The sequence below is a fragment of the Lagopus muta genome, chromosome 20, assembly GCF_023343835.1.
Source record: "Lagopus muta isolate bLagMut1 chromosome 20, bLagMut1 primary, whole genome shotgun sequence".
Lineage (NCBI taxonomy): Eukaryota > Metazoa > Chordata > Aves > Galliformes > Phasianidae > Lagopus > Lagopus muta.
The window spans coordinates 9,296,436-9,323,471 of record NC_064452.1 but is presented as its reverse complement, the minus strand read 5'-3'; the positions used below and the strand labels follow the sequence as shown (position 1 = coordinate 9,323,471).

The 27,036-nt window shown below is 48.8% G+C and overlaps 1 protein-coding gene across 1 annotated transcript in view; it reads right to left on the bottom strand.

Moving 5' to 3' along the window:
* The window catches only part of RNF43 (ring finger protein 43), a 52,776-nt gene extending 27,882 nt beyond the window's left edge, over positions 1 to 24,894 (bottom strand). Inside the window, exon 1 of the mRNA XM_048966850.1 lies at positions 24,563 to 24,894. Coding sequence (XP_048822807.1) covers positions 24,563 to 24,799 — 237 coding nt within the window. The 5' untranslated portion in view covers positions 24,800 to 24,894. The remainder of the gene's footprint in view (positions 1 to 24,562) is intronic.
* Between the last annotated feature and the right edge of the window lie 2,142 nt (positions 24,895 to 27,036).

The window sequence follows — 27,036 nt, the reverse complement described above, 5'->3', positions numbered from 1 at the left end:
AGAGCACAGTGATGAACAGCTGGATGATTTCACAGAAGTGTTTCCTTCCCCTTTTGCCCATTTATATTTTCTTCCACAATATCCTCTGCAAACGAACTCCATGATGGATTTCAGCTCCATCAATAGCTATTTTTGACTGAGGATACTCTCACAGGAGACTCCCAAAGGCAATCTCTGTTAGCTCCAAAACACACCCTTGACTGTCAGCAGCCTTTCTGCATGTAGCCAAGCTTTCATCCTGGAGATTCCAGCAACCAACAGTTTCACAGACATTCTGTAAGCATGGCTGGCATGTTGAAAGGAGCTTGAAGTAGGTAAGCATAACTTTTCCCCTTAGTTTCAGCTTGCAGGGAGCCTCTGAAGAATCCAACACTGATCACCAAAGGGCATGTCTCCACACAGAGCTTCTTAGGGACGAGGATGACACAGCTCTTGGCCCAGTGCTCAAGAGACTGAGGCCAAAAAGGTGAAGAAATTTCTGTTTTCAGCCACCACTGCTGCAGTGTTCAGAGTAGACCACAGCTGCGAATACATGACATCTACAGAGTAGAGCTGTGAAGACATGACACCAAGGACAAGGGGGGCAGAAAGCAAAATAGCCACCTTGCTTGACAAAATGTGATCAAGTAGAAGGTTACTACTGCTATCTTCACAACAATTTCACCAACCCTTACTTTAAAATGGTACAGATTGACAGCTTTAAAAGCCATTTTTTGTTCATCAGAATGGGAAAGGAGCCGTTCACAGAGGGTTTTTTTTAGGGAGTGAAAGTAGGTTAGTTGTGACATCGCCTCAGCTGGAGGATCCAACTCTCATCCACATACATCTCCTCCAGAAGTATGGAAGAGGGCAAAGACCTGAAAGGGAGTTGAGTGTGGGGACAGCAAGGACACCTGGAGCCACAGGAGTTAGGAATAAAGAATGTTCTGAAAGCAGAACAATCCTCCTGCTTACTGGACGGAAGGCCCTCTCTCATCTCCAGTTACTGCAGATCCGGGGATCTGGAGGAAGGAGCTGTCAGGCTGACGCCAGCCAAATCTGTATTTTCTGCTTGGGTTGTTTTGTTGTTTGTTTGTTTGTTTGCTAATAAAAAAGGATTCTCTGGTCTCTGTCAGAGAATGATCACTGCAAAAGAGTATCTAAACCTGCCCGGAGCTTCTGATATGGCTTCTTGGTGATAAAACAACACTACATTGTGTACAATCAGCCATATACACTTGAACTGACTCATGCAAACTCCAGTTCCTGGGCTTGCTTGCTTTTTCCCCTGGCTTTGAAGGGTGGAGGTGGATTGGAGTTGTTGCAATCACAAATTCTGCCTCTGTACGTATCGGCTGCTTTTCATCTTCCTGTGTTCTCCCGCACCAAGGCAGGATGTTTGATCAAGGATTTATTACACAGCCATGCTCCAAGCACAGAGAACAGGTTTTTTAATGTTGTATTCCGTGCCGTAAGCCTGCATACTTCTGCCCTGTGAAAATGACAGGTGTCCATCTCCCAGGGAAACACAGCTTGCTCTCACAGCTCCCATTACCAGAGCCATACCCAGCCCCAACAGTGTGAATTTGCAGATCTCTTTGCAGAAGGCAAACTCTTCAAACAGCTGATGCGTCCGTTCTTCGCCGTGCAGGCTCTAGAAGGGACAGTTCTTCATTACAGTTCAGCTGAGTTCTCCAGCAGTACAGTGCTGTTGATTTTCCCACCAAGACTCCTACAATACACTGAATAACATGCATTTACACTGCCCCATCCACCAAGTTCTCCATTTCCTCATACAACCTGCATTACTGCCATCGTGTAAGGACAAAAAGCCACTGTAGCCAAAACCTTAAAGCCTGCACAGCACTGCTTTGATGATTTCTGTTATATTAGGAATCAGTGCAGCACTTGAGAACGCAGGGATAAATCATTAACAAGTCATTATTGTTCACGGGCATTTTTGGCAGGAAACCACTAAGGTCAACTTGGACAAACTGCAGCGAGGCAGTGGGGGTGGCACTTTTCCTGGAGCAGTGTTCAAATCCTCGTCTAATGTCGTAAAAATAGTCTGGAAGTGACTTTCCTTGCTGAATCTCATAGACATGGAACATGTCACAGCCCCTCCTTGCCACCTCTCTCTGCCCATGCTCAAGTCTCTGTCTGTAAACTGCCCACCATCCTCCTGACACACACAGAAGGACAACGCTGCTAATGCTGAGCACCTTCACAGCGTGTGCAGGCTGACAGCCCAGACGGTACTTTTCATTCACCGCTTCTATCATCTCACCGATCACATCCATCACTTCGGCTACCAACCCTGGGGATTTCCCAAACGCTGCTTCTCCCAGAGATTTGTCCAAGGATGGCTGTTTCTCATTCTTTGGAAACCTGCAGAAACGCCCCTTCTGTAAAACTCCATCAGTCACTCCTCCCATCCTCAACAGAAATCCTCACCTGCCTGTGCAATGCAACGCTTCTGCAGGGCCCGTGGATGTGTGTGGGGAGGGATATGAACGCATGTGCTGTTTGCTCCCACTGCCACCCCTGCTGGCACACAGCTCAGCAGCCATCTGAGAACCTGTCCCACAGCAAATATCCTGGATGCTGATCTGTCCTTCCAGCTTCCAGCACTGTCAGATACTCCAGCTCCATGAAACACTATTTATTCTCGTTGTCATCCGGTTTCCTGCTTTGGTGGCCAGCTGGCCACTGACCCCCTTGCTATTTAGCTGCTGTAAATCAAGTGCCAAAGGACACTTCCAGAGTATCATGATGTGGCAATCCCTGGGTCTGTGTGGATGTGACCGTTTTAAAATTAAGTAAGCAAACAGTTCTGACACAAACAGCCCAAAGGCTGTTGTATCTCAAAGGAGATACGACATGGAGATGGGTCTGCCTTCAAAGCCCTGAAAATCTCCTGCAGAATGCCATGCAGTCAGCCCAGCTGCTCAGATGGTTGCCTGCTCAGCCAGTTCTGAACGGCTTGCTGCTGACTTTTTTTGGTAAGGAAAAGTACTTTCAACTTTGACATTTAAAAACTGCCTTACCCAAGCACACAAAAAAAATCTTTCCCAAGCTCACCAGCTTCTGGACACATTCATGGAAGCCAAGAAAACTACCCAGGTAACTGAGCCCAGCTTCTGAGATCACACTTCCATCTTTCTCCAAAAACTACTGACTCTACCATCACAAACACATGCAGGAACATTTGTACGGCAAAGGGAAGCAACGACTGCTTTACAGAAACGTGAAGAATGGTTAAGTAACTCAAAAAAAGGTTTTCCAGCCCAGTTTGAGGCTGCCAGCCCTGCTGCTAGAACTGGTGGGATCTCTTGGCATGTCCCAAGAGTGGAGGCTGTGCTTCCAGGGGGCTGTACTTTCTTCTGATGACATAGCTTGGCCACATTCTCACTGCCCTGCCCATCTTCATCCTGAAGCAGCAGTTGGGCTCTTTGAGCCCCAGTTTTCTCCTGAACTTTGAGAAATTTTTGCTTTAAGAGGCTAACACACATCATCACAGACTTGGAGTACACAGAAATGAAGAATAACTGCCTACTTCACAGTGAGACTATGAGACCTGGGCTGCAAGCGAGGCTGTGATGTGCACAGAAATAGTGGAAGTAGGATTTGGAAGCATTTAGTATTTCAGTCATTGAATATGACACTACAGAGTGTCTTTCCATGATAAAATCGGCAAGTTCTGTCTCCCAGCAGAAAACATTTGTAACAGCGATAGCCGATGGGCATCTGCTCCAGGAGATACTGGAGGCAGCTGTGTTTCAGAGTGGGCAGAGCCCACACTCTGGCCAGTTGTGTTCCACTCTCCCAATGACAGGGTGACATCTGCTCTTCCAGCTGCAAGGCCAAGAGAAAAGCTCCCAGCAGCAGCTGTGGACCACGAGTGCTCGCTAGTACCTCCACTTAGAGAGACAAATTGCATTTCCTGGTCATCTATATTAACACGTATGAAAACAAAGCAGTGCAAAACCCACAGCATGCAATTTCTCCAAGAAAACTTGGAGAACCACAGCTCATAAACTTGGTGCTGGGGAGACCTCCCCAGGCTCCCACGGCACACTTCTGACCCTTGCACAGAGAAGGAGATTTGGGATATCTGCCATCAAACAGGGTTCGAACAGACAGGCCTTCCCTGGAGGAATGACTGATAGCATTCAAACAAAATCCTTCTGGGTTTGACATCATCCCACTGAACCTGAAAATATCACAGATCTTCAAGGATGGCTCCATTTGGGGTACTGTGTCCAAGCCTATGGCTCCCAATACAGGAAGGATGTGGAGCTGTTGGAGTGAGTCCAGAGGAGGCCACAAAGATGCTCAGAGGGCTGCAGCACCTCTCCTATGGAGATAAGCTGAGGGAGCTGGGCTTGTTTAGCTTAGAGAAAAGAAGGCTCTAGGGAGACGTCATTGCAATCTTACAGTATTTGAAGGGAGCTTACAAGCAGGAGAGGGACTGACTTTTTCATGGTGTGATAGTGATAGGACAAGTGGGAATGGCTTTAAACTAAAAGAGGGGAAATTTAGGTTGGATGTTAGGAAGAAATTTGTTACTCAGAGGGTGGTGACGCGCTGGCACAGGCTGCCCATGGACCCACATGGAATGGAGATAATCAATGGATGGGGCAGCCTGATGCAGTGGATGATAATCCTGTCCACAGCAGGGGGGTTGGAAATAGATGATCGTTAAGGTCCCCTCTAACCTAAGCTGTTCTATGGGTCTGCGGTTCCTGTGGGGGAGCATCCATCACACTCACACACAGCCACCGAGGCTGAAGGAACAACAGTCTTCTTGGTCTGCCAGAGCTCCTGCCTGGACCTCCCCTCTCCTTATGGGCTGCTCTGGCATTTGGTTCGGTTACTCCCATTTCCTGAGCCGAGCTTCAGCTCTTGCAGAGCCCAAACTCGCCTGCCCTGAGCTGTTGGCCGTATCTTGCATTCACTCGCAGGCTTCACTCTGAGCCCTCACAGATTCCCCCGGTCCTCCAAAATCCCCTCCCCATCCAGGCACCGGGGCTGAACATCGCTTGACTATAAAACGATTTCTTTTGTTGATAGAAAATTCTTTGCAGGGTGTGAACAGCAGGAGAAAAGAAAGGGTTCCTCTGAACTGCGCGCTCGCTGGAAACCCCCGGAGGGCGAGAATCCGATCGCTGTCTTTGAGGCGAGCAGGCCTGTCTGTGCAGAGCCCAGCAGAGCTCTGTGAGCGCGGCCGACACCGGCACCGCCAGCCCTGTCTACTCACAGCTCCAGTCGCCTGCTGTGCAAAACGGCTCGGCTTCTCGCATCTGTACACCCCGACAGGCCGAGCGTTGTCCCCGCACAGCTCTGGCAGCACGCAGGCCTCGCCTGCTGCCTCCTCCTGACCCTGCACAGGAACCGGACTCGGCAGCTGCCAGCCCGGCGAGGAGGAGGCTGAGGGAGGGAAAGCCCTCCTGCCTTTCTCAGAAGGTGCTGCCCGAGCTGCCAGCCCTGCTCTGAGGCACAGCCCTGTCTCAAATCCCCCCGTGAAGTGCTCACCTGTAACACCCGCACCTCCCTCATGCAATCCCAAGTGCTCCTATCGGTCGTGGCCCCTTCCAGCAGCACTTGTGTCCCAGCTCCAGAGCTGTTCATTGCCCCTAAACCTTCCCTTCCCCCCAACCTTCTGCTCCCACCAAATGGCTTTGCTATTGGGTTTTGCAGTCGCTCCAGCAATGCTGTTTTCATCAGCAGTTCTGCTACTTGCAGAGTTCGGTACAGGTCTCAGAGTAAGGAGGGAGCAGAGATGAGAGACATGGGGTGAAAGGGAGGAGCTGAGAATCCGTTTCTGCACACCAGAATTGCAACTGAACCTGTGCCATACTTCTGAGCTGCAGCCTGGGTTTTCAGGCACCTTCATTGCGTCTCAGTCTGTGAATTTCAGGCTGTAATGTGCACCTCTGCACATCTGGAAAGGTGTTACAATGGCTGGACTCAGACTATTGCAGGTGACGGTCCCACATGCTGGGGCTCTGCTCATCCCAGCACCCACAGCTCTGCAGACAGACAGGGATTTCTTCACCAGCTAATTGCAGCCATTTCTGCTTTTCCTGTCCTTTCCACGTGGAACCACAGAGAAGAGGGCATAGAACCTTTCCCTTCTCTCTTTACACTGCCCCGCTGCACTGCATCTGAAGAAACCCCTGCTTGCTCCTCACCCTCCCAGCTCCACCATAAGCCACTTGGTTCATCCATGCCCTCTCACTGCACAACAGCAGCCTGTAGATATTGGAGCAGCTGATCCCTGCAGCTGGGCTGGCAGGGCTCGGAGGAGCCGGGCAGGAAGGGGATGGGAGTGAGGGAAGGTCTAAGGTCTGCTCCAGGAGGCTCAGCAAGAGACTGATGTGGAATGTGACAGGAGCTGAGAAGAAAGCACAGGGTGTGGAAAAATAGGGAGGAGAAAGATTGTTTTGGAGGAGAATAGGTCCAGAGCTCTGGGCAGTTTCATTAGAGGAATATTAAGTAAATGAGTCAGAGCTTGTGGTGCCTGGGGCTCGGGAAAGCTGCTGCTGGTGTGAAGGGACGGCAGGGGAAAATGAGGTTTGTGGCATGCCGTCTGCATATGAAATTCAACCATAACAAAACAAGAGGAAACATGTTGCCTGCTTAATACTTTTATTAACATTTGCAGAGATTAAGTACTGCAGACATTCGATCGGTGCCTTCGTCTGTACCTGATTCAAGCTCTGCCTCTGTGCCTAGCTCTGGGCTAGTAACTTAAAGGAACATTTTCCAATTCATTACAGTTTCAAAAGGCAGTGCAGAGCACTCAACACTCCCCTGCTCGAGCAGCTAAAAAGCACACTGCTCTTCCAGATTCCAAACGCACCTCTGTGTGTCAGGCATTATGCACTCAGAGCTGGAATCTGGATTTAAGCTTTGTCTCTTAATTCCTGCACCTGAAAATGGGATATTAACCTGATATCTGTCATGTAAGAATGCAACGTGCATCGATAAATGTGTATCTTTTACTGTACGTATACAGGTGTGTGTCCACATATCTACATGTACATGTAGCATCTGTATCTACATATACCTTACACAGAATCCAAACTTGAAAGTCAAGATGGGTAAAACAAATTGCCTACTCTAAAATTAGAGTATAAATTTCGTAAGTATCTAGGAAACCTAAGGAAAGGAAGTTACACAATCCTACACGGTTCACAGGGGTCTGGTGTAAGACAGAAATACCAAAGATTCGTCCTGCAATGTGTGTACTTATGTTCACAGGACAGGAAAACTAAAAATTAATTAAAAAAAAAAAACTCTAACCATGAAAAATTCTAAGAATGAGGAAAGTAGGTAAAAAGACATTTTAGAAAGTCAGTGAAAAAGATAAAATGTTTCCAGGTGACACAAGATCTCTTTAATAAGAGATCTCTTATTAAAGCCTTGAAGTAAGCGTACACCAGTGGGCAAAAGGACCAACCCCAAAAGCCCAACAGTGAACAGTAAGGGAATACCAGGAGGAAAAGACAACCTTTGGAAAGTGGAACTTGCATCCTAATGATGAGAGCAGAAAAGACTACAATCCTGGCAAGCAGGCTGGTCAAAAGGGAAAAACATGCTAGGGGCCTATGTACAAACAAAGAAGCCTTTTTCAGCACATCAGAAGAAGGAAGCCTATTAGTGAGTTTCTGTGGCTAACAAGTAATGTAGGGAATGAAAGATGCACTCAAAAAATATTTGCAAAAAAGCTAAATGAATTGTTTGCATCATGGTTCACTACAGAGGAAGCCAGGAAGTTCCCATGCAGAGCATTTCAGCATATTCATAAATTACTTGGGAAAGGGTAAATGAATGAGGTGACAACATTTGCAGATGAAACTATATTTTTGTTTTGAATTAGCCACTCTAAAGCTGATTGTGAAGACCTGAAAGAAGGATCTCAGTCTGCTTGGTGTGCTGTAATGAGCAGCAGCATGCTGACAGCTCCCCTCCCATGCCCACCTCCAGCCCTGCTCCTGGCCACGTCTCCCCTGCTGTTCACTCCACGCTTGACTTTGCTTTGAGCTCGCTGAACTCATGAAAACATCAGCAAAGGACCTAGCGAAAATGCTGATCATTTTCTGCAGTTTTCATGACAAGTTTGGGGAAGGGTCTTAGGGCACTGGAACTGGAGTGAGGAAGGGAACAGCCATCCCATGAAAGGCAGCCGTGGGGGAAAGAAGGCATTAGAGAAGAGCAAGGTCGCTTCTTTTCAACAGCAAGGAGCCGTCAAGTAGGATCAGCTGTACACATAACTGCTGCTCACATCGCTGTGTGATAAAATGAGAGCTGAAGAAGTTCGGCGACGTGCCTGGAAACAATCATACTGATAGTGAGGATGAAATGGCAAGCTTTAAAATGGCCAACTAAACTCAGAAAGGATCCCGGGATCATTCTGGAATGTGTTCCAGAGCATCAAATACTCTGCACTACCCGAGGAAGCAAACATGGTTGTAGGGATAAACCCACAACCAAAAGGTGCACCCAGTAATGGCCATCCTATCTTATTATATGGAGAAATACGATGGTTATATGGCAAATGTAGCAGGAGAATATGCACAGGTAGCAACAAGGCAAGGAATGGCCTGTTTATAAGAGCCTAGGATGCTCCACCCAAAACAGGACACAGTTTTGTACAATTTTGAATGTTGTAAAGAACAGAAACATCGAATAATTAAACAGAACAACAAAGCCAACAAAAATAAGACTTTTCACAGGCCCAGATTCCCGAATCTTTCCCTGATGAAAGATGACGTGGAGGCGTAAAATACCAAGAAAGCCATGTGGGTGTGAGCCATTTGGGCTAATAACTCAGTTGCCTGTATGCAATTTCTACGCCATACTCAGCTGTTTCCTACTTGGATCGGGGGGATTACCCCGACCTTCATCTTTTTCTTCTACTGGGCAGGGAGAGCAGCTCTTCCCCATGCTGTAAGAAAAAATATCTTTGCCTGAAGATGTAGCAAAACTCCTCTGCCTGTACCAAGGCCATTCCAATGAAGAATCCTTTCAGCTAACGTCAGGCAGTGATCACATATGTGTATGTGGCTGATGTGCTGCTGCGCAAGCTGCCTCTCCTCCCTTTACAGACAACAGAAAAAGCAGCTCTGTGTGCTTGTAACACACAGTTCACGCGCCCTGTGACAGCAGCCTGCACTGTGCTATGGCAGTCGATCCCAAGAAGTCCCAGTTCTCTGCAGTGGCTTTGCAAAAAAGGGGTAAAACTCATCTGCACAGCCATTTTGGAGGCTGCTCACAGCGTGGGCTGGATTCCCTCAAGAAATAAGCATCATCACAGAGCCTGACCTTTCATTTCTAGGTAAAGACATCCTTGACTTACTGCTCTCTGACAAATATGATAGAGCTGATCTCTGAAAACCGACAAAGTCACCTTTTGCAGGTATCCATGCTGCCCAGTGTGCTGATAGAAGAGGCTCGGTGCCATCTAACATGACAATAAATGGATGTGGGAGAACCCACAAGAAATAAAACTCTTGACTCAGCATTTCACACTTCCTTTAAACCAGGCCACAGGTCTGTATGACAAATAATTAAACCAACCAGGCAGTCCAGCAAGGCTGTGGTTATCATCATATCTCTGTGGCAGGCCCTAAAATCGGCACAGCAGTCATTCCTCTGCCATCTACCACATGGTTCAGCTCATTCCTGTTCACCTCCCTTTCCAGCACGCTTGCACGAACACGGTGCACCTTGGAGGAAAGAAGAATGCCATGAACTGTACCCAGTTGGCTCCAGAGAGCACTATATATATCAACAGTGACTGAGCACTGACTAAGGCTGAAATAGTATAACCAGGCAATATGAAAGAGAAGAGGCATTATCAACTTGACTTTTGTTCAGTTATCCAAATTTACAGCCCTGGTTTCTCATTTGATCCTGAACTTCCAGTCGGCGGGCAAAAGTACATTTAATTCTTATTTTACTACAAGGTATTCATCTCCTCATTTCTTGATGAGACTGCATTACCGTTTTCTACGTATTTTCTTATCAGACAAGATCACTGCAATGAGCTGAGGATGCAGAATGTAACTGAACGCCTGATAAGCACCACTTTCTATGAAATATGGCTTCAAGAAACAAAATCGCTTCCCAGTTTGCTTCACGTGGTGATCACTGTGTTTTAGTCATAAACTCCTCTACATCCTGAATCACAAATAATCAAACCTATCCCTTTTTCAGTATTGCTCTGCACAACCAAAACCGGGATACGATACCTGCACTGAATTCCAGGAGGGCTGAAAAAGCCCAAAACAACCTCATCTCACACCTCAGTGTCCGATGATGCCTCATTTCCAGCTGTCTGGCTGTGTCTTTGGGCAGCTCAGGGAATCTAATACATTTTTCCATTTGATGATCTGAGGGGCTTTTAGTGAACTGCTTTGTATGACAGTACGGTTAATTCAGGGCTCTACACACACGTGTATTGTGGGCTGTACACCCAGATCTTACAATAAATGAATGAAAGTGCAAAGGAAATGGTCACTAGAGAAGGCAATTACTAAAATGAAGGGGAAATGCACAGAGATGCTTATCTTGTTAAAACACAGTGGCAAACAAAGCAAAACAAAACAGTGAAACTAAGAGAAACCAAAGGCTCAGCTTACAGGTTGAGCTGAAACGACAGATGTATTTTCCCTGTAAGCATATCTGGAAGACAACTGAATTCCTCACACTGCGCTGAGCTCCGGCAAAACACAACATTTAAAGATGAAAGCAACTGCTTTGAATCTCAGAACTCTCTCTGTGTCATTGCTAGCTAATGTCTTCTATAGACTTGACTGATTCAAACAAGCTTGTTTTTTTCTTTTTCCTAGCGGATGACATTTTTGTTTTAAAACTATGATTTCCATACTTCAAGCCTTCATCAGAAGGTCAGATGAACACATAATTCAGCTGGGCTCGGCCAGTTAAGTGTAACAAGAGCAGAAAAAAAAATCATAAATATGATGTTTCAATTAGGTTTTCACATCAGTGTTTTTCATTTTCCTACTGAAGAGAGAAAGGGAAACTTGATGGAACAGCAGAGGTGCTCTTTTTTAATGTTCAGGTAGACAAAATAGCAAGGCTTCAAACATTTACACAGACGGACCTTTATGTGCTCAGGAGCTACAGGTGAGGCATAATAGGAAGAATCACCCGGAATGGCTGAGCTCCATTCCACTTCATCAGCTTCAAAGAAAGCTTGTTTCAAGCAACTTTGCTCTAGACATAACACAAAGTCACGCACCACCATCAGTAGTGTCAAAAACCAGGCCTGGTGCTGGCTCTGATGTCTTGTGAGCATGGGAACAGTGGGCACTGAAGGATGGCCGGATACAAAGTCACCAACACCAATGTAATGCCAAACCAAGAGCTCAGAAGATACTCAAAGGATGATGGAATAGTTTCCCTGAAAGCACTGGATCTGAAAGGAAACAAAGGTCAAGGAAAGGACAATATCATGACTAATGAACAAATGAGCATATATTGTCAGTGTGCTATCATGGTCAAAAGGTCAATTGTGATCCTCTGGCTACGGTCCAGAGGAGATTTCAGATCCCATAAGTGGCTTTACTGGATCAAAAGGAAAGTCTGTCTCCCTTTGACAAGGGCTAATGCTACAGGCCTAGAGAAAAGGACAACATGGGGACACGTACAGTGACATGGCTGTGAAAGCCCTTCCAGTGCCTGCAGACTCATGGCTCAGTCACTTGGTATTTCATCATCTCAGACACACTGCTCCAAGACAGCAGTGATTTGGGTATTCACTGATTTTGCTGCTCCGCTTACAAATGAGAAACTGTAAAGAGACTGGTTAAGTGCAAACTTGTGAGGAGCCCTGAAAATAAAACATGAACACTGCACGAAAACTGTTCCTGAAGAAGACGTGCTAAATCCTTAACTAACTCTACAAAGAATGACTGCTTCATATGGCCAGGAGATAACAAGACTGCTGCTGACTTCTGCGGATAAATGGGATCTTTCCACCAGGTCACAGGCAAAAATCTTCTTGACTTCCTTTCAAATCTGTTCTAACATAAAAATGGCCAAAAATAAAAACTGTCAGCAGCTTTCACTTAGGTTCTTCAGGACTTCTTAAGTCCTATATAAACTTCAGAGAAGCATAGGGATATTCTCAATTCACAAAACATCTACAGTTATTCAGCCTGCCTACTTAAATCCATGTTCACACAGATGCTTAAGCAGAGTTTGTAAGATATTGAAATCTCTCGAAGTCAGCAATATTAAATAAACATAAGGAAGCTTGCCTTCGTGGAAACATCAGACTGCTCAATGTTTGCCTTCATCTTGTTTACTCAAACCATAATCAGTGAATCACAGAATCATTATGATTGGAAAAGACCTCTAAGATCATAGAATCACAGAATGGCCTGGGTTGCAAAGGACCACAGTGCTCATCTGATTCCAAGCCCCTGCTGTGTGCAGGGTCACCAGCCACCACACCAGGCTGCCCAGAGCCACATCCAGCCTGGCCCTGAAGATCCCCAAGTCCAATCCCACCCCACCCTGCCCACAGCCCTCAGTGCCACATCTCCATGGTTCTGGAACCTCCCGGGCCGGTGACCCCACCACCCCAGCGGGCAGCTCTGCCAATACCTCACCTCTTTTTGGAGCAGAAATTCATCCCAGTATCCTACCTGAACCTGCCCTGGAGCAACTCGAGGCCATTACCTTTCGTCTCATCACTGTTATACGGGAGCAGAGACCAACCCCCAACCTCATCACAGTCTCAGGATGCTGCGATAAGGTCTCCCTACACCTCTTCCAGAATATCCATCCATATACAACTCAGGCTTAATTTCACTTTTTTTTCCCCCTCACAAACAGGGCATGAGGGTCAGATTACTGGCATAGAAGGAGAGAAAATCAAGAGGTTTACCACGATTAAGCACTCTTCTTTGAGGTTCACATTGTTAATATGCACATATTCAGTAAGCAAGGATATGCAGCCTGCAACTTGTCCCAACCACAAGACTTCAGTGGAAGCACAGAAAGCAGTCGGTGTAGATTTACACTGCAGATCTCAAAACAACCCAAAGACGATCAAGTTATCTTCTTTTCTTCTTCAGTTGACAGTCCATATGCATATTCTGAAGGTAACTCCAAGCAGTAATTCCCCATCTGTCTCTCCCCACACGCAGATAAGGGCAGCTGGGCGTCTCAAGTATTACAGAGCAGTCTGCAAACCACAATCTGCTTCACTGCTTGGCATAAGTCCTGGAAGCATCTGCAGTGATTCAGAGCTTCATGGAACTCCACAACAGCGCTGCAGGTGTCAAGAATGGAGCCATTCTCTACTCTACAGAGGCTTTTATACAATTTGACCTTTGATGGAACTTAATGACAGCCGGAGGCACAAACGTTTAGATGGTATCCTCACATCTCCAGATGCGATAGTTATGCAATTACCAGTATCACTGCACTTCTGTATCTCCTAGTTCATGACACAAATGAACTGAGGCTACCTGATAACTTTGGTTCTGCACAGATAGAAAACAGATAGCCTGCTTGACATCAGTGTCTGAAGAAACGTGCCGCTGTCCCTGAAGGTCTGGGGGGAATGAAGGGTTGTTTTCTGGCTCCACTGAAACATAGATAGGACCTCAGGAAAAGAAAAAAAAACTGTCTTGGGAAGGAGGCCAAAAGACAGTGGATGTTAGACATTTAGCAGGAGGGTCTTTCTCGTCCTCTGGCAGAACTTCTTGCTACCAGAAAAATCACATTGAAGAACATGGTTAGAGATCAGCAAGATGCCACAGGCTCATTTTATTGCACTGTCTGGACTGTGAGGCCCCGTGCAAGGCTCCAAGCTGGGACAGAGCTCAACACTCTTTTACCGCAGCTTCATACAAAATTCTAGGGGCCAAAGAAAACTGAAGATGCTTGCTCAGGTATCTGCCCTGATGTAATTCATATGTTACTGCTCAATAGTGCGAGTGAACAATCCAGAACCACTGAAACACAGGCCTTAGGTAGCAAAACAAGGTTATCAGGTTATTGAGCACCAGAATCATGAGTTGGGCATCCAGAGAATGGACTGACTTCTGTGCAAGCTGATCTGGAGGATGGACAAGCTCCTGGGTGTCACACTGATAACTCTGGCTTTAGAATTACCACAGCCTGTGCAAGGCAGACTGAAGCGTGCAGGACAATCTTCCTTTACCTTCCAGGAGGCTTCCAGGGGAAGAGGGCCTCTGTCTGATCAATTAAGCCTTCAAGAAAAAAGCAAATTTTGCAAAGCCTCTAGCTTCTGCAAGCTGTCTCAGCATACATTATCCCACATTTCTCACTTGCTGCCTGAAATGATTTTCTACTACTGTTATATTCAGCATTCCTGACAGCTGGGTTGCCACCACACGCACTGGATTCTAGCTCCATGGCTTCCAACAGAAAGGACAAGACCTCAGAATATCTTGACATAATCCGACCATGAAGAGCTTGAAATGAAAGCAAGCTGTATGCCTGGCAAGGGCTTGAAACTGTTTTTGACTTCAACACACCAACGGGTCTCCATGGTGACCAAATACTCGATGTTCTTGGGTTACTGGGATTCACTCCAAGGCAAGGAGTTACCTCACCTGCCACAGCAGCACCTTGAGACAAAAGCTCCTCAAAAGGGCAGAAAGCTACAAAATCAAACAGAACACACCTGATTCTTGCTCCCTGGCAATGGTGGGGCATCAGTAACAGCTGGGCAGATAATCTGTGCCCAGAAGTGAGAACATCAATATGGTAGAGAATAGACTTCAGTGGCAGAACCAGGAGGAAGAAGTGAGTCCCCTGGTTACAGACTCAGCATATGCCCAGGATGATACAATGGCCAAAGTATCAAGGGCATCAAATGCAGCTTAAGGGCACAGCTGAAAGCTGTATGTTGAGGGGATTTGTAGTAACGGATCCTAAGGAACTGCATGGCACCTTCTGAGTGAGCAAATAGTTGAGCCCACAGTCTGTGGGAGAAGGAAGCATGTATTGCAGCTTTCCTCAGACATCTGCCCAAACAGAGCATAAGGCTGAGTGGAAGGGCTGCTGCTGATGGTGTTGGGCTTATTGCCTGAAGAACACGGGAACAGCAGTGTGGCTTCAGACCAAAAGTCCACCGAGCCCCTGATGTTTGCTTTGAGAGCTGTCAACAGTGGATTTCTGATGAAGAGCGTAAGAACAGGACAAACACGTAGGGCTTCTCCTCAAAACAATCTCCAAGCCTCCTGCAAGCTGCATTTTGTAGACTTTCTTGAGACCAAACTGATAGTTGTTATTTAATATTTAATAGCCATCGATGGAATCCTCTCCCATCTGTTACTGCCAGAGGGTTTTGAACTTCTGTAAACTTTTAGCATCCAAAAGCAGTTCCTGCAGCAAGGAATTGCACAGGTGTACAAAGCAGCATTTTTTGTTCCTTTTAAACCCATCCAAGCAGCTTCACATGATGCCCCACTGCTTTCCTACTGAAAGAGACTAACAGTTGGACCTTCTGCTCCCTTATTACTATTACAGTTCCTGACAACTTACTGCATGTGGGTTTTACAGCACGCTGGTCAGGACGGAGCTTGTAGAAAAGCTGGTATCACATCAGCCACCTTCCAGTGGTTTTAAATACAAGTCTATTAACATAGTTAATAGTTCAGCTATTTCATCCTCCACAACTCTTGGGTGAATACCTCCTGACTGAGAATGCTAATTTTGCCTATCTACATCATTATCTCATCCACAGACATTTCAGCTCAAGACAGATGAAAGCACAAAAGGAATTGCATTCATTTTTCTGCTGCCCTGAGCGCATCTTTTATACTTCAGCACAGGTCCTACAGATGGTCTGGCAAGCTTTATGCCTCTGATGTGACTGAAGGGAATCTATTATTAGTCATTCTATCATTCGCAAATAGGTTTTGTTCTCCCAGCTCTTTTCATTATGTTCATTATGTTTTACATATTTTTAGCTTGTTAGAAGCTAGAACGACCCTTCCTCTTCTACTCTTCTACTCTTCTACACTTCTACTCATTTTATGCCTCTCTTTTTTTTTTCCAGGCTTCTTTCACATGCCTTCTTACCCTTATGTTTAGGTACAGCAGATCTCGTTTTACCATTTTTCAGGTATTTCTTGAGAGGTACATTTGATCTCAACTCCTTCCTACTGCAGTGCCCTAAATATCTTCAAGCCAGCTGTCAGCATGTAACCCTTACTTGCCTTCTTAGGTCCTTTCTAACAAGCTCACTCAATCTTATGTAGCTCTCCTTTCTGAACTACAATCCAGCTGGGGAAGACATACTGGCTGCTCTCAGCACCCTTGCAGGAACCAAACATGTTTGCAGGTAGTGATGAGGAAGTGATCCAGGGAAATAACAAAAAAGTTGTTCTGAGCAAAAAGTGAGATGAAAACATTAGGAAGAAAGATAAAAACAAATCCAGAAAGCAGGCGAGTAGAAAAAACAGCTGACTGGGACCCTGTGAACTGGGATGGCTTTAAGCTTATGGGTTTGTATGAATGAGAACAGATGAAAAGAAAGCAACAGACAGAACAGAGACACCAACTGTGGGAATAGGGCGATATTTGGACAGACACCTCTGGTGCTGGCATTTAGGAACATACTTGCACCCACAGCAGGAATAAAGCAGTAACCAAGGCACAGCACGGCAAGTGGAAGAGAGGAAACTCTTTTTCATCTCTTCAGGAATCTTTCCTCAGCCTGTGTCTTCACTGGAGCTTCTCTGCTCCACTATGGGACTTCAAGGAACTTGCAGGGAGAACTGCCTCATGTCTGCAGGAGCGCTAACATCTCTTCATCTCCCATGCCCAAATCCAATCTTTCTCTCCTAGTTTCTGCAGTGATGCACAAGAAAACTCATGCAAATCCACCCAGCTGAACAAAGACCCCATGGAACAACAGATGCTGAAGTGCTTTGGAAGTGGGCGTCTAAGTTCTGTTGTTTCATGTAATTTTGAACTAGAATTCACATATCTTTTGGCAAAGCCATAGTGAGTTTAATCCCTAAAATGTTTTACTTGTACTGTAAATTAAGAGATCATAACCAAGATTTATAGAAAACTTTTACATTTGTTCCAGAGTTTACGGCCAAATAAGAATTTAACTACCTAGACAGAATGCATGCATATGACACTTCTGCAGCTGTCCTGACACTGAGCACTGTGATGCACATTAGATTAACCCATCTGGAAGCCAAATTGCTGAACAAAAGAGAAATCACAGGGCCACTAACGCCCTTAGCTAGCCCCTTCAGGGCTAGGGTGAGAAGGCTAGAATGATTCATGTCTCAAAATGCAAGAGAAGATCGTATGCACCCAAAGTTTCTGATAATCTGAGTGGGGTGGTGGTGTGGAAAAAGGGACTCCCACCTCCAATCTGGCAATCTGCTCTATCTTCTGCCTGGGAGCACTGCATACAGCCAAAGCGTGTGCAAAAAGATATTCTCTCTACTACCTTGAATACCGACAGCATGTTGTAGCATCTTGTTTTTAGGCACAGCCAATCCCTGGTGCTCCCAAAAAGGTGGAAATGTCCCAGAACTGCTCTTGGACAACTCTGCACGGAGGGAAAGAGAAAAGTTCCCTCCTGACCCATGCGGGCATCGAGCCAGGAGCTGTGAAGCATGAGATGTGATTACAGCTCCTCAGTGCAGACAGAAAGTGTTACGGGCGAATGAAAGGCTGCACAACACTTTCTGTTCTCTGTGGCTGTGAAATACAGGAAAAATAAACAGATATTTTCAAAAAAGCACGGAGCCCCAAGACAAGAACTGATCACCATGAGCATCCAGGCCACTTGTGCCTCCGGTACAGCCAGTCCTCCTGCCCATGTCTAATCTCTTTTTGAGGCTTTAGAATTGAGAGAAAACCAAAATTTCCCCTGGTAACTTACTATAACCACTAACTATATGTAGGTTGCTCTGAAAGTAACGCCTCCTATTTACTTCCACGGAAACAACAGATACAAAAAGCACAATAACACCATTTGATAGAGCAAATTCTCAGCTACAGGACAGTGCTGTTGTTAGGAAATGTTGCCCATGCAGTTCTTCTTTCACTGTCCTGAACAAATGGAAGCCAAAAGGTACCAAATCTGGACTATACAGTGAGAGTGGTAGGACAGACCCCACAAGACTGGCAACGCCGCTCTGTGGTCTTCAGCCTGGTTTGAGGCCTGGTGTTACCGTGTTGTCTTCTTCTCTCACCTGATTCTGGAAGCTCAAGCCTTCCCTCAGTCAGCATTGCACTGCAGCAGAGTTGATGGTTTGTCTGGGTCCCAGGAAATCCAAAAGGATCCCCCCTTCCTACCTCAGAAGACAGGGCACATCGCTTTACCCACAGAGGGCTGCGTCTTCAACTTTTTCTGTAGTGGGGAACTCATGTCACCACTCCACGGAGGGCTGTTCTGACTCCAGCTCTCATCACTGGTAATCCTGCATTCCAGGAAACTCTTACCTTTGACCTCTATTGGTTCAATAGATTTGACAAACCTGCGTATGGTTCTTTCTGTCCCTGTGTGAGCATTTGTGGGACCCACCTGGTGCAAACTCTGTGATATTCCAACATTGCCACCACTGTTTCTGACGCACTGAAGCCAACACTCAGCTCTGTGCACAGCTCCCCGATCGCAATCCGTCAGTGTGTGCAGCTGAGCTGACTGAGATGCTCTTCATTTGGTGATGTGACAGCTGTGCACAGTCGTCCAGAATGTGACACTCACCTTTCATGGCACTGTCACCACTGCTGAAACGCTCCAGCCACCCCTCACTGTGCTCACATGCACCAGTTGGTCTCCATCAACTCAGCAAGCATCAATGAATGTCAATGGGTACCATTTCTTCTGCATGGAGGAATTCATTGCGTACCTTTGCTTCCATGTCAGACTGCCTCTCTGCTACCATCTGTCACAAAATGCAATGGAATATTGGTGGGAAGCCTCTGCTGCTGCACCACCAACATCCACCTCAGACACTGTGGGCTGACACCACAAAATAGAAGACATTACTTTCGGAGCAGCCCTTGTATTACAGTGAGAAATCTATCTGCTTTATCTAAGACTTTTGAGATAACTGTCCATGTAACACCAGTACTCTATCGAAAGTTTTCAGCTACCAGATCAGCCTGTGTCACTGTTAGGCTGCTCTCACCCTTCCCTTATGGGCATCCCTACATAGAAATAGACAAATGGACACACATCTACAGCACTCATCATTCTGCAATCGGAAAAAGATGAAAAGAGTTGAGTTCCTTAAGCAGCACATTCTGCAGTTGGGATCATTTCTGTGGCTCCTCCTAGAGCTTCTTTCAACACATCTTAACCACATCCTTTGTAGCTGGGTACCAGAACCAGGTAAAGCACTCTGCAGTGATGTTACTAAAACTGAACACACAGCTAGGATCACTTCTATCAGTGCTTAGCATTTGCAGAGTGCTACGTGAGCAGATGCTCAGCTTACAAACCCACCTTGCTTACAAACCCCCATTTTGTGTATTTGATTCCTGCCAATTCCCCCTATATGGGTTTCATGATACCAAAGACAGCTGGATCTGAAAACCAAACTCCATCACAGGTTTTCCACTGTACTCGTTTAATATGTAAAATTTTCTTGGTTCTGGATGAAATAAAAGACTTTGGGGGAAAAGCCCCCAGCAATTCTGAGAGTGCTAAACATGGTAAGAAACAGAGATTTGATGCATAAAAATGTATGTCCCAATTTTTGTTTAAAAGCAATCCCAATGAAACGGAGCCCTCTTTGCTGACACAAAGCTTGCAAGGTCTGCATTGCTTGGATCATTCCGAAAGCTTCCATGGAGAAATAACGAATTCACGTGCAGTTCGGAATGGCCACTCATCAGCTGCATGCGATGCCCACCCAGCAGAAAGCACCACGGAAGTTCAGAAGGGAAAGAAATTCTCCCTTGTAGCCACAGCCCTGCCGCCAGCTTATCTTTGGGAAACGTCCACTTGCTGCTGGGATTCCTTCCAGGACGAGGTGCGTGGCCAGGCGTCCTCAGGGCTGCCCCCTGCCCTGCCCACACTGCCCCTGCTCTCAAGGGAGCACGGAAGGCCAAGCATTGCTCCTAAGCTCAGCTCTGCAGGTGGATTGCAATGGCTCACCTTTCAGGTACGCTTCAACTGTGTTAATGCCAATGACTTACACTATACCAACCCTACAGTGCATACAATGCCAATCCCCTACTAATACTTCATGCCCACGTTTCAAAAGATCCATCTGGCCCAAACAGTTTCTTGACCACTGTCACAGAATGACAGCATCACCAAGGTTGGAAAAGACCGCCAAGATCACCCACTCCAGTCGCCCAATGCACTTCCTCTGGGTGACAACTGCCTTTGTAACCGAAGGCTCTGTCCCTTTCCTAAGATTACTTTTACCTTTTTGAGCCATATCTACGTCCCACCCAGAGGCATTTCTCTCAAGCTGTAGGAGCCATTCTGTCTGTTTCGCTTTTCTGCAGTTCCAGTTCTGAGAGCTGGTGGCAGAGCTCTCCTGTTGGCTGCTCACACAATGAATTTCTTCATACCGCAGTCAATACAAGTGGCTCAATTATTGCAGCCTCCAGTTAGCTCTTGTGCATTACTTAACACTAAGTCAAGAATATCCTTCTGTGTACTCTAGTACTGGCTGTTCCAAGAGGCAGAAATGGCCTCTTTGAACTCACTCTTTTTGTGCTATCTGACCAGCTTATTCACAGGTAATTTAAGTCCCCATTATCATTTGGTTAGACTTTCCCACTTCTTTGATCTCTGTCAACATTATGCACTTAACATCCTTTTGTTGATCCAGGAGCTGGTAGTGTATAAAGACTACTAACATATTTACCTTCTTATGGGCTGGGAGTGCAACCCTCTACAAGCAGCTAAGTAGGCCATTGTAATTCCCCAACAGCACTGTGCATTGCAACATAGGAAACTCTCCATTTCTGGGATGGTAGTGTTGGATTCACCCCACCACTGCCCTGCCAAAGCCCTGAGCCTTTGGGGAGCCCATCCTCTGCTGTCAGGCTTTTCTTCTGCAGTCATAAGCCAAAACGATGTGCACAAAACAAGGTAAATGAAAGTTGGCTTTCTCATGCAATCACCTAACTATGTAACTGCTAAATCTGTCTGGAAAGGAAACGATGTATTGGGAGACTTGTGATAAAGTAGGACTTCTGCTACCTGATTTTTCCTGCACGCAGGTGTGTGAGGTGATGGACCACTGGGTTGCCTTCCCTGCAGTGAGGACAGCACTTTATTTACCTCTTCTCAAATGTTTTTTTTTTGGGACTTTTTTCAACATTTCAACGTTATTCTCAAAACATCAGCAGCAGAACCAGAAAAAACTCCAACACAGGAGCAGTTTGCAGCCCTGCCTGTGGCACCGGGTTTGGAACATGATGATCCACGAGGTCCCTTCCAACGCAAACCATTCTGTGATTGACTCTACCAATCCCAGCTGCACTGTGCCTACCAGCAGCACCATCCTTGTACACAACAGCAAAATTATCAAAAGCAAAGGTTGTGGAACCTGCCTTAGCAATCGATGGATGGGAGCTGATCTGAAAACACGATGTGAGTGCACACTGAGCCCCTGCTGCTGCAGGATCCCCAGTAGCAAAGATCCAAACACAACAGCAAAGATCCTTACAGCCCACTGGTCTGAAGGGTTTGGTTCCTACATTCTGAATACAGGGACTTCCCTGGGCACGGGCTATCACAGCGTGACACACACCTCCTGCCATCTGGAAACTGCCAGCGCACACACGGTGCCACTTCTCCTCTGCTAGGCAACAGTTAAAGCTCAGCATGCAATAGCCAAGTGAGCTCGTGCTCTGAGCAAGCTGGAAGATGACTTCTGAAAGAAAACGAAGCTGTTGGTTTTTTGAACTACAAAGCCTGAAGTGGCTCTGCCTACTTGAGAAATTCCTCTTGCTTTGCATCATCCCTGAGCCTGGCTCCAACACAACGCTCCAACTTCACCACTGCTCTGCGACCCAGAGCTGTAGAATGGGACCCAGGGATGGCCCAGAGCGCTGGGGCAGGTGGGCATGGTGGGGTCACTCTGCGGAGAAGGACAACAGCTCTAAAGGTGGTTCCTGTGAACGGAATGCTGTGACCACAGTAAGCTTCCATGGATGATCCCACCTGCCCAGAGCTGTGGGTTTCCCATCGCTGGAGGCGCCCCAGGCCATGGATGGGTCGTGGGCAGCCTGAGCTGGGGGGCACCCAGCCCATGCAGGATGGGGCTGGGGGGGCTGTGAGGTCCTTTCCAACCCAACCGTGCTGTGATTCCATCATTCTAAGCTCTGCAGTCTGTGTGTTGTGTGATGTGTGGACTCTTTTCAGTGGTGAGTGGAGACAGGACAAGGGGAAACGGCCGGAAACTGCAGCATAGGAAGTTCTGCACCAATGTGCGCAAGAACTTCTTTACAGTGAGGTGACGGAGCACTGGAACAGGCTGCCCAGGGAGGTGGGGGAGTCTCCTTCTCTGGAGATGTTCAAGACCTGCCTGGATGCCAACCTGTGCGACCTGCTGTAGGGAACCTGCTTTGGCAGGGGGTTGGACTCGATGATCTCTGGAGGTCCCTTCCAACCCCTACAATTCTGTGATTCTGTGATTCTGTGTGTGAGGACCAAGATGACCAATCCAACGCAAAATAAACAAGGCTTCTTAGTTCAGTAACTGCAGGTGCCTGAGTTGCACACACAGAAGGAGCGATGGTGGCACGTGTGAGCAGGCTAAACTTCCAATGAGGTTTCCAATGACATCAAAGTGAAGCACGCGCCCTGTAACAGCCTTGCAAGAGCGGGATGCTGGCCACCACACACAAAACAAGAGTTCCCAGGGTGTATTTAGCACCTCACTGTTCAAATGCGAACTGGAAATAGTTTCTCCTGCTCACTTCTTATTTTCAACCATTCCCCTTTGGGTCTCAGGCTTTATCTCCCCAAGGGATCAGGACCCCAGCCCAACACACATCAGCGTGGGCCTACACAAAACAAACAGATGAGAACAGCATTCTGCAACCCCCTCTCCTTGCAAAAATGGTTTTAAAGAATGAAGTTCATTCAGCCAACGCTGCGTTTCGTGGCTGAGCACAGACAACCCCTCCCTGGTGGGCGCTCAGGTGGGCTCCCGCGGCCGCACGTGACACAAAAGCACGTTTTGCATCGCCGTGTTTGGCTGCAAACAGTCCAGCGTCACGCAGGAGAGGTTATCGCCTCCTCGTCCCGAAAAGGTCCACGCTCTACACTTTGCGCTCAGTTGCAACACCACTGTAGTTTTTGTAAGGAATAAATATTGACTTTCCTGGACATTGCCTCACAACATGGCGGGACCTTGAGAGCATTTGTCCAAGATAGTTTTTACCCTGGTAATATAACTTTATAACATCGCTTTCGTTCCGATTAGTTCAAAAGGCTCTGCGAGCAGGATCTACAAACGTCACCAATTACCTGCTTTCACTGTCAGCCACATGACCGTGCTAAGGCTGCCTCAGTGGCGTTTCTTCTCCTGCAAAGGCCTGCTCAAAACTTCTGATTCTAATTTAAATCTGCAGGTTATCAGCTTTACTAAGACTCCGAAAGCCAAGCCTGGAAAACCTTCAACATTAACGCAGGCTGCTCTGTCAGTTTTGGTTTCCAAGAGTAAAGCACGTGGCTGATGAGCAAATGGCCATCGCAGTACAGAGCTCAGACACCGAGCTCACAGCATCTGCATCCACAGCAAGGTGCCCAGAGGCTCTCCTTTCATAGCAAAGAGCAGAAACCAGCATCCATTTCACTGAGAAACACACATGGTGGTGACACCCCAGAGGAATCGCTGGATGGGTGAAATTCAGCTTCCAGCACTACAGACTACAGCCAGCAGGGTCAGTGCTTCTGCTGGGCAACACCTGGAGCTGTATCTGGCTGCAGCAGAACCCAGCTACGTGAGCAAAGTTTTATAGATTTCCCACAGTAAAAATAACCATGTTTTGGTCAGATGCTCAGTGCCCAACATGTGACTCAAGCAACACACTCAGCTTTATAACATCAATTAAGATAGGTGATAATCTCCATGCAATCGACCGGCCGCATCCAAAATTAACACTGCTGCACACAGAGCGAAGGACCCACGCTTACATAAGCACCGGGGCCTGAAAGCACAGCACGGTGAGAGAGCAGCAGCACAAAGGGGAGGGGAAGGATGGGTAGCAGGAATATCTCTGAAAGAGCAATCCTGCACCGCACGGCTGCCCAGGGAGGTGATGGTCACCGTCCCCAGAGGTGTTCCAGATGTGGCACCTGTGGGGTGTGGCACTGAGGGACGTGATTATGGGCATGGTGGGATGGCTTAGGCTTGGATTTGGGGATCTCTTCCAACTGTAATGATTCTGTGCTTCCATGGAAGGCGCAGAGCAAAGCGGTGGACAGCTCGCGTCAAAACCACCCCGTGTGCGTGCAGCCATAAAGCCAACCACGTTAGTTGGGACGCACAGAGAGGAAGAGGGGTGAGGAGAAGGGTGGGAGCATGGAAGGACGCAGGTGAAGCACGGCTGCCCCTACCTGGAGCAGCTTTCCCTCGGCGGGAGTGACCTCGGCCACGCTGGCAAACTCCCCCTCCAGCACGATGGGCTCCACCTTCAGCGGGATCACCCTGATGATGGCCTTCTGCGCCGCTGCCCGCTCCGACTCGACGGCTGCCGCCAGCGCCGGCCCGGTGCGGCCGAGCCCTGCCTGCAGAGAAGCCATCAGCAGCCAAGGCCAGAGGACCGCCAGCTGCAGCTGGGGGCCACCGCTCATGCTCCCAGCTGCGGCCGCGTTCCCGGGCCACGCATACCGCTGGGGACGCGCTGCGCCCTCGCCCTGCTCCCAGCCGCGGGGCTCCGGGGGTGCGGGGGGCGCGGGGGGCACGGGGCTGTGGGGGGCACGCAGGGCGGGCGGGGGGAAGTTTGGAGCAGACTGCTCACTGCACGGCTGCCCGGCTCCGTGCCATCGCTGCTTCTCTTCCTTGGTGCCACGTGCTCAGAGGCCGCTGGGAGCTCGGGAGCATACTTTGATCAAATATCTCTCTCTCTATATATAACAACAATAATAAAATAATCTGAAGTTTCTTCCGAAAAAGAATCCTGTTTCCAGTCAGTCCTGCAGAAAGTAAATCCAGGGAGAGTGGCGGAAAAGGCCGAGCAGGTGGCAGGCAGGGGGCCGTTCAGGTGCAGGGGGGGTCCCAGAGCTCAGCCCCGCAGCGTGGGGAGTGGGGAGGGCTCTGCATGGGCACCGTGTCCCCGTGGCTCCTGTGTGGCTCCTGCTGGGCCCAACGCGCCCATCTCTGGAACCTCCCAGCACGTGCCGGAACTCGGCACACTGAACGCCGCCTGTGATTACTGGGATCCTTGCTAAGAACCGTGCAGGGGGTGCTTCTTGAATTTGCGGCAGAAGGAAAAGTTTGCTACTGCGCCGTCCCCGTCCAAACCGGGGCGATCCCATCCATCCTCATCGCACCAGAAATGCTTCATTCAGAGCAGCCCCGGCTCTCCCCCCGCACTCCCGGCTCAGTCCAACTCCGGCTGCAGGTCCCGGGTCGGTCACAGCACGAAGCTCCCCGCCATAGCTGCCGGGAAACGTCCGAAAAGGCCCCGAACTCTGTCAGCCCTTAAGCGCGGAGCGGGGCAGGTACGGAGCGCAGCGCCGCAGCGTCTCCTGTTGCTCTCACGCCGCGAGTTCCGGGAGCTGCGCGTCCAGCACGGTCCCAACCGAAGGCCCCGTGCAGCACAGAGGCAAATCCCATGGTCCGCCCAGGGGTCACAGCAACGCGCCCTCCGCACCTGGAGGGCCGACACGGGGCGCGCCGCCGGGACGGCAGGGAGCGCGCTCAGAAGGGACTGAAAAATAAAGAATCATCTGCAAACCTGTTGGGCAGCGCAGTATAGCACAGCACAGCACAGCACAGCGCTGCTGCACCGGGATCCCCAGAACCCCCAGAGTTACTTCCAGCGGTTGAAGCACACGGCGCGCCTGATGCCGCGTGTTCGCGGTCTTCTCTTCCTTCCCTACAGAGCGCGGAGCGTCGTTTAAAGCGGAGATCTTTGCACGACGGGGCGGCGCGAGGCGGAGGTGCGCGGAGGTGCGCGGGGCGGCTTCGGGGCGGAGCGCTCCGCGTGCGGGCAGCGCTGGGGACGGAGCGGCGCCGGAGTCTTTCCGAGGGAGTCCCGCACGGCGGCTCTACGCGCCTTGAGCGGCAGAGCCCGAAGCATCGGCCGCGGTCCCGCGGGGAGCCCGGCCGGGCCGTTCGGGCATCATCGGGAGGCGAACGGATCCCGTGGGGGAGCTCCTCCGGGGCAGCGCCTGCGGCAGCGGAGGGCGGAGGAGCGGCGCGGCCGTCGGAGCCGCCCGGCGGGGCTGCGGGCTGCTACCTGCTGACACAAAGTGAGGGTGGAGCGGAGCCGAGCGCCCGCCCCGCCCCGCCCGGCCCGGCCCCGCTCCCGGGCGCCCCCTCCCGCCGGTCCGCGGGCACCGGGCTGAGCGCCGCTCCGCACCGCCGCCGTTCCGCCGGGCCATCCGCCGGCTCTGCCCTTCGGCCGCGGCCCTCCCGCTCCCTGCCGTCCGGGAGCCCTCGTCCAGCTGCCGCTGCCGCGGAGGGTTCGGGTCGGGCTGATGTCAGAGGTCTGGAATTCAGCTCTCATTCGGCTCTGACATCGCTGAGAGGTGAATAATGCCGCAGGTCAGAGCCGTAACCTCGGAGCGGGGCTGCGATTGGAAGTGGGTGAAGCGGCCGCGGTGGAGCGCTGCTCGAGGAGAGCGCTGCGAGGTGACCGGGAACGGCGGCCGCTGCTCAGCTGAGCGCAAAGCCCAGCGCTGCTCGCGGGAAGGGGCATCAAGAGAATAGATGAGTGGGGGCTTCCTAAATAGTGCCTGACCAACCTCCGGGGGAGCTCCACGGAAATTCGTGGGTTATGCCAAAAGAACAGGTTCGTTTCTAAAAGTAAGAACGGGTCTGTTGGGCAGCGGGTGCTGATAAAGACAGCAGTGGGAACTCAGGA